Below are 7638 nucleotides of genomic sequence, written 5' to 3' on the forward strand. Positions count from 1 at the left end.
GTATTACGAGTTTGTTGTTAATTGTAAAGATGCCTAAATTAGTGTTTTTTCTGCAATCAAGTGCCTTTGATTCTGCTGGTACAACTACATTTTATTAATTATAAGATAGCCGATTTACTCTGTATTACTTCTGTAGTTTTTGGTGATTTTGTACTCAATAATTTTTTAATTTCCTCATGTATACGAAAATTCATCTTATAACCTGTACTTACATGAGTACCTGATAGGGTACAAACCTTTTATTCTTGTATAAAAGGCAATCAAAAAAAAAAAAAGGCTGATAGAGAATATTGTATTTATTGTATTATAATGTACGTAGTACGATAGGTTAATTTGGTGATCAATCACTTTTGAATTTGTGCAGTTTGAAGTTTTTGCTTGGTTTAGTCTCAAAGGCTATTTTAGTTTGTATTTTACTATCTTTATTAGAAATTAATTTTGTGAGTCACCCTGCATGCTTGTTCGACGTGGGATTGAATCATCACTGGAACCGGCTCGTCGGGTCACCGCTCACTAAAAGCTTCGCATTACAATTCTTCTTGGACAACCTGGCTCTTGAGGACATCATAACAGTCCTTGCCAATTTTCTATACGCGTTGTTGCGTTTCTAAACAAAAAAAAAAAAAAGAAAAAAGGTTAGGAAAAGTTATACCCTGTGAGAAATGAGGTTAAAAAGATGCCAGTAAATGTTTACATGTTCCCATCAGAATACAAAATAACATTTTTCAGGTTAATTACGTATACATTACTTCAAGGCAGGGTACGAAAATAAACTGTACAAAACCATTCCCATTTCTCATCGAGCATCATATCATTTGTGGTTTTGTACAGTTTTGTACATAGTCAGAAACAAATTGTAAGATTCACTGTAATGCCTAGTGGAAATCCAGCATAAGAATAACCAAAAAAATATTTGAATAGAAATTATTTTTTTTCCACATCAAAGTGCGCTAGTAATACGCCAACAAATCAATTGTTAAAAAAATAAGTTTAAGCCGAATTTCGTAGTACCGTTTTTAGGCACTACACACGCATTGATTTATCGGCCAAGTAGTAAGATTTTTTGAACTGTGAACAACACAACAGCACCGGTAAACTTTTAAGTTATGCTAGGAATGCTTCTCATTCTTATGTACGTATTCGTTATTGCTACCGCCCCCTTACACACGGCTTATTCACCGCCAACTTCTAGCGGTTGGCCAAATGTCAAGAAAGTATATTCTCAATGAAATGGCACTTTGCTCTGTTGTAATATTTGAACGTTAGTTTTTGAAATACATATTAAATATTGTTTAATATGGTTATTACTTTTATAAGTTCCGGTCCAAATTTTAATATGAATATTTTAAGTAAAAAAGGCCACGAAGTTAGACCGAAAATTCCGAGCCTATGGCTTAAAATTAATTGCAAAATCTAGCCTCAAAAAGATTCACCTGGTCACACTGCTGATAAGTCCTTTTTGCATATTTGCAGAAAGCACTTTCGGAAATAAAAATTGCAAGGTGTAAAGAGCGTGTCAGACGTGGCAATATTTTCAAAGTAATTCGCTGTCTAATGTTTTCGGAAATAAAAGTTGCAAGATGTGACTGCAATTGAGAGAGCACAATGCATGATATTATCATAAAACATATATTCTGAATTTGTAGTTTTTAAAATAATCAGGCCGATTCTAAACAGAAACTGCCTGGCAGTTTTTTCTTTTCTCTTTCCTACAATCACGAATAAAAATTCCCTGACGATTTTTATATTAAAGAGCCGAGTTGAGGTGTCAAACAGATTTTTCGAAATTCACCAAATTTACGGGAAATCGATACTCCCTGGGAATTAATTATTTGAGGGAGAAAAAAATTCCCGGAGAACGAACTTCCCGGGAGTATTAAGAATTGAACTAAATATCTTCTTAGTTTATTACAAACAAAGTTATGTAAATATTAATATTTGTCTTTAAAACTAAAATAGCTTAAAGCTAAAAAATATATCGTCGGTTAAAGTACAAAACCGCGTATCGTCATTCTGTAAAACCGCGTAACCGCCATTTGCTGCCAAAAATTTGATTTGCTCACACAAGCTCTTGGCTTAATCCTTATCAATTCGTCCTGAAATACACTAGCCAGGAATGCGATTGCTTAAAAAAAAAAACATTTTGAAATATGAGTGTTTTCACTCTCTAGTAAAAAATTTACATAATTCACATACGCGGTTTTGCATTATCTTGATACGCGGTTTTGTACTTTAAACGATGATATACTATTACTACTACAAAGTTATGGTTTATAAATATTACTGTCAGTCTCCTATAATTAGAATTATTCCATTTACTGAAAAGACGTACAATAAGTATAGGCTCTGAATGAAGGATCACATTTTATTATCAGTGTAAAAAATTTATAGTTTTTTTTAATACAAAACTATGTATACATACAAATGTATACAAAATAAATGCACTTGCTAATTTTTATAGTATATAAATAATAAAACCTTCTACTCGTCGCTCGGGAAGCCAGGATTAAAAAATAATTTTTTATTGAAACCTTGTTGTTGTGAAGTACCCGTTTGCAAACTTCTCCTTTCCGTACGGTATGAACCTACTTGGGTTTGCACTATTTTAATTATATCCTCGAAGTGGGTATCATGAGCGTGAAGGGCTATGTTCTTGCAAAGCTCTTGAATATACCAAGAACCTGTTTCTGGGTCTCTATGTGATTTGAAACCTGGATTCGTAGCGAAACAAATAAGTAAATCGGAAGTCGTTGCGACGAGATTGTCTTTACTACTCATAGAATCAGTCTCAAGTTTTCGTTGCACTCCGCTATCAGATTTAAAGCCACGACAGAAGGGAAATATAAGAACCTTTGGTTTCTCCACCAAATTGGGACATCTTTCGTTCGAAAAACGGTCCCGTATTTCCTCCACTTTTGCTATTGAGCCATCACTGAATTCTACACATTCTTTGTCTTTGCTGTCCAGCTCTCCATGACTCATCAGTGCTAATATAAAACATTCTGTTTTACGTGTATAGTCAGACTTTAATAACTTTTCCAGCAGGTCAAAAAACTCTTTTTGCGAACTATCTGTAGTTACGAATATTTTAAAACCTAATTGCTTGAATACGTAGATAAGTGCATAACTATCATTTATAGCTCCGTTTCGGTATCCAGTCTGAGTATTTATAAAATTTGCAATAAATAGAACTCCGCGATTATCTTTCGATTTCATTTCATATGCTCCAATGAGATCATGTGTATGAATGCGATCGGTTTTCTTTACTTCATATTTTTCTTTGGGATATACTGGACCAGCATACTCCTCTAGTATAGGTATTGCATCTTCATCGACCTTAAAATATAATGCAATGTAAATTAAATACTTTTTTGCTAGAATAAATACCATACCTTTGTTCGAAGACTATCAGGAATGTCGGGCGTTTGGATTGAAACTGATTCAGGCAGTGTTTCAATTGGATTGTCGGGCGAGCTAGAGCTCTTTTGAGATAAATACTGACGAGTTTCTTTTATGCAGTTAAATTCCTTTTCCCTTTCTAAAATTTGAATCGCTTCGACGTTGTCTAAATGCTTTAGTACTTTGACAAGTTTTTGAAACGCTTCAGGACCTCTGTGGGTAATTTTTTCAAAAAGCTTTTGATGTTGTATTTCTTCCAAAGTAGGAGTCGATCCAAATTCATGTAAGTTCTTTGAATCAAGGTAAAGATTTTCGACCATTTGTTGCGAAAGTAAACGCTCTTCCTGACAGGCTTTAAGTAGTCTTTTAAAATCAGTGTGCTGGACAAGTTTGCCGATGTTTTCTCTTATTACTTTTCGATGTTTATCATTCATTTTCTCGCTTTGGAAGTGGACGGCAATGAAATTAAATTAGTCAGTTGCAAATACGGCAGTAACGTTGGCAATGGCACTGACCGTGATTGTTTTATTCCAATGCCCTGGGAAAGTTCGAATATCTGTGCAGGAAATAAGTTGTCCCAATTTCGCCAACACCAAGTTCGTATTGTAACTTAAACGTTTTAATATTTAAAGCAATTTGAAACAATTATTTGCATAAAATTTTGCTACTTTATACTTTGATTAATAAGGATAGCACAATTTGCAAAGTAATAATACAAATTCTCTTCTAAACAAAAGAATAAATAAATTGTGAAATTACCAACAAATACGTAGTAAAAACGAACAAAGCGAAGGGATGATTCATATGAGTAGCTTCGCAGAGGTGCATTTTTTGTACTGTATAGAAAATTAGTTTCCAATTGGACGGACCTACGTATTCAGTTAATGATCTGCTGTTTGCTGCACGGTTTGGTAGCACTGAAAAATGAATGTATACACAAACAGATATTCTACTATTTTTTTTTCTTTTAACTTGATGCAAATAAATCGCGTTTATGTTAAATATTTATTTAAGTGAATAGTGTTTCGTTTAGATGTACTTTTTCGCATTTAGTTAATTTTTATAATTTCGCCTTCCTCGTGCTACTAGTATAAAATTGGTGCTGCCATCCCCATTAAGAATGATCCAGATCGTTTGCGTGAGAAATGATAGTTATACTGAGCTGGATAACCGAAGAAACACAACTACTATTTCTTATTAGAAATCCTGTTGGAGACTGAAATATATCTAGGAAACCCTGGAAGAAACGTCAAATAAAAGAAAACAAAAATCTGCCAATTCTTCCTATAACGCGTGTAGAATTTTACCAAGTGATTGAAGATAATTGATTTCCCTAATAAAGGTTAATTTATAAAGATTTAATTGTTTGTAAGTTCAAATGTCAAAAATAAAAATATATTCGGTTTTATTCACATCACAGACAATCTGTCAATGCATGCGGTTGGCTTACCCTGCTTAACCTCGCCGCAGAGGTAGTGAAGTTTTAGTGCAAACTTGTAGATGGTTTTTAGGCAAAAAATGTGCTAATTGACAAGAATAAACTTTATTATTCATGCCTTTTGTTACAATGCAATTTAGTGCATTTATTGAAATAAAAATTTCTTTTCCAGACTATGAGGTGCGTTCATTGCCAAGACATCTTCAACATTTGTGTTGGTTTTCAATGCATTGATGCATGCATCCCTGCAATCAGTGTGACCAGATAACTACAAAAAGCGAAGCTAAATTTGTTTATAAAAAAGGTTGGAAAATGTTATACGATATGAAAATTGGTGTTAAAAAGAAGTCGGCAATTTAATTTCTTAAAAATTCTATAAGTGCTGCAAAACCAACTTTCTATAAGAAACTTTTTAGAACACTCATCAAAACAAAATAGCAAGTTAAGAAAATATTTTCTAAAAAAAATGAACTTTGCAGTTATTGTAATATTTTTACGGCAAATAGAACCTAGTTTTAGAAATATGAAAGGTTTTTAGTAAGCTTAGGTACTTATTTTTATAGTTTGGGCCCGATTTTTGTTATTAACATTTTAAGTAAAAAAAGCCAGAAAAAAGATCCACATTTCTGAGGCTATCAGGCTAACCAAATATTCGCGGCTTGCGTTTTGGTACTTATGCCGTCGAATACGTTTTTTTTTTTGCGGCATCCAAAATTGGCTTGCGTGAGTTTCGATTTGATTTCATTGAGCGAAACGTCAAATTAAAATGTCAGGCAGAACAAAAATTGGAAATTGAACTAGTTTCATACACACGCCGTTCAACTTCGGCTGGTCCCATATAAGCTGTATGTGCATGAGGAATTTTTAACAGTAAATTGGCGGCGTGCGTGAATATTAGGTTAGCCTGTATGGCATACAATTAAATGCACAATCTAGCCTCAAAAGGTAACCTGGTCACACTGCCTGCAATGGGTGTGTTAAGTTGAATGTGTCAGCAGCATGTTGCTTTTCCGTTTTGACGGCGAAAACCAGCTGCTTCAATTTCGTTAACACAGGAATTGTGGGCTGAAAATAAGTAAAATAAGGCTGGATTCTTCTTGTTATGTTTAAAGAAACTATATTAAAACTTACGTGTACCTGCTTCGAAAACGGCTTGATGCTTACACTTAGACTGAATAACTGAAAAGATGTCTTTTCAGACGGTTTTAGCCTTTATATTTACAGTTCTAGCCTCAGTTTCCATTGTAGCTGTGATAATTTTGCTAGGTAAGATAATGGGACTTTGCTACCTTAAGGAAGCTATAAGTAAATAATTATTAATTAAATTGCGTTAAGTATGTTATCTTGTTTGGTCTACGTGAGTTACTTTGATGTTCTAAAGCTTTATTGGAGAATGCAAACTTTGACCCCTACTTGATGACGACGTGCTTTTCAGCCATGCATAATCGCTTGCCTTAAGACAAATATATGTTATTGATATATGAAATAAACACTTGTTAGGACGAATTTATTCGGCTCATGATTACCTAAAATTTCTACTGGTATCTAGATATGTATACAAAAATGCCGCTGATATTTATTTATTGCATTCTCCACATTAACGTTTCCAGCCCAGTTTTTAATTTATTGTTTTGTTTGCTTAATATTTTCAGGCTGGTTCCTCATCTGGAAGGCGTTTTTATCGAAATTCCGCCTTGTACGAGAATTACTCGGCCAAGGCAACGGTGACGAATTCCAGCCTCTAGAACAACAACCACATATAAGAGCGAAAAAAGTTCGTCGTGAATAGATAATACTCGCAAGCAATAATACTTTTAAGCAATTAAAATCATTAGTTAGAAAATAGGAAAAATAGTTAATAGTTACTACTAATCAACTGACTATAGTAAAAATTAAAAACTAAACAGCGGATCTTGTAATATTGTATCGCCGACATGAATATCCGTTGTGCGAAGCCCGATGACTTAATGAGTATGCAGCATTGCAATTTACTCTGTCTGCCTGAAAATTATCAAATGAAATACTATTTTTATCATGGCCTAACATGGCCACAACTTAGTTATGTTGCCGAAGATGATAAAGGAAATATTGTTGGTTATGTTCTTGCAAAAATGGAGGAGCCAGAACCTGGTGAGGAAAGTAAACATGGTCACATTACCTCATTGGCGGTGAAAAGGTCATATCGTCGTCTGGGATTGGCGCAGAAGCTAATGAATCAAGCATCCCAAGCGATGGTAGAATGCTTCGATGCACAGTATGTTTCTTTGCATGTTCGTAAAAGTAATCGTGCAGCTCTCAATCTCTACACCGATTCTTTAAAATTCAAAATAATCGAAATCGAACCGAAATATTATGCAGACGGTGAAGATGCTTATGCCATGCGGCGTGATCTTAGCGAATTTTCCAAAAAAGAAAATTCCGATGAGAACGCACATGAAAATAAGGCTAGTACTGCAGACGGCGCTGACAGGGATAAGATTAACTACAGGCAAGCAGTGTCGCATGATCACAGCGGCCATGACGGTCATTGCTGTTGAGGTGGAGAAATAGTATGGTGTTCTTATGAAAATTGGGTATAATTTTATAATTTGTATATGTATTTGGAAATTATTTCGTATCTTAATAAATTGTGAATTAATCCTTGATGGATTTTGTGCTACCAAATAAGCTAATATTTATTTTTTATTCCAATGTTTCTATTAGAATCAAAGCGAAGACCATGAAAACTAAAGAAATTGGAAACGTATATCACTGTACATACATATGTAACGAACTTTCACGGAACTTGTTCGAAATAAAAG

The 7638-nt window shown here is 34.1% G+C and overlaps 3 protein-coding genes and 1 long non-coding RNA gene across 4 annotated transcripts; 3 read left to right on the top strand and 1 right to left on the bottom strand.

Annotated features, from left to right (window-relative positions):
• On the top strand, positions 1-637 carry LOC118746316. Its single transcript, XR_004993819.1, has 2 exons — positions 1-78; positions 430-637. It is a non-coding gene; the product is annotated as an uncharacterized LOC118746316 (long non-coding RNA).
• A 1697-nt stretch (positions 638-2334) lies between these two features.
• Positions 2335-4212, bottom strand: LOC118746317 (caspase Dronc). Its single transcript, XM_036480167.1, has 4 exons — positions 4159-4212; positions 3915-4008; positions 3393-3840; positions 2335-3336 (listed from the first exon to the last, which is right to left on the bottom strand). Exons 3-4 carry the CDS (start codon positions 3831-3833, stop codon positions 2482-2484), a joined length of 1296 nt encoding a protein of 431 aa, XP_036336060.1. The 5' UTR covers positions 3834-3840; positions 3915-4008; positions 4159-4212; the 3' UTR covers positions 2335-2481.
• Positions 4213-5853: 1641 nt separating this feature from the next.
• Positions 5854-7509, top strand: LOC118746319 (small integral membrane protein 13). The gene is made up of 2 exons (XM_036480169.1): positions 5854-6103; positions 6490-7509. Exons 1-2 carry the CDS (start codon positions 6025-6027, stop codon positions 6624-6626), a joined length of 216 nt encoding a protein of 71 aa, XP_036336062.1. The 5' UTR covers positions 5854-6024; the 3' UTR covers positions 6627-7509.
• Positions 6665-7501, top strand: LOC118746318 (N-alpha-acetyltransferase daf-31). The gene has a single exon (XM_036480168.1). It carries the CDS (start codon positions 6772-6774, stop codon positions 7372-7374), a length of 603 nt encoding a protein of 200 aa, XP_036336061.1. The 5' UTR covers positions 6665-6771; the 3' UTR covers positions 7375-7501.
• Positions 7510-7638: the final 129 nt, after the last annotated feature.

This window comes from Rhagoletis pomonella, unplaced genomic scaffold (assembly GCF_013731165.1).
Source record: "Rhagoletis pomonella isolate Grant_MI unplaced genomic scaffold, Rhpom_1.0 Rhpom_scaffold_00010, whole genome shotgun sequence".
Lineage (NCBI taxonomy): Eukaryota > Metazoa > Arthropoda > Insecta > Diptera > Tephritidae > Rhagoletis > Rhagoletis pomonella.

Excerpts from the sequence above, each read along its gene's own strand:
- LOC118746319 (XM_036480169.1), top strand. The coding sequence starts at position 6,025 with ATGTCTTTTCAGACGGTTTTAGCCTTTATATTTACAGTTCTAGCCTCA. Across the intron at positions 6,104-6,489 it reads AGCTGTGATAATTTTGCTAG|GCTGGTTCCTCATCTGGAAG; the intron begins GTAAGATAATGG and ends TAATATTTTCAG.
- LOC118746317 (XM_036480167.1), bottom strand. The coding sequence starts at position 3,833 with ATGAATGATAAACATCGAAAAGTAATAAGAGAAAACATCGGCAAACTT. Across the intron at positions 3,337-3,392 it reads CTGATAGTCTTCGAACAAAG|GTCGATGAAGATGCAATACC; the intron begins GTATGGTATTTA and ends TTATATTTTAAG.
- LOC118746318 (XM_036480168.1), top strand. The coding sequence starts at position 6,772 with ATGAATATCCGTTGTGCGAAGCCCGATGACTTAATGAGTATGCAGCAT.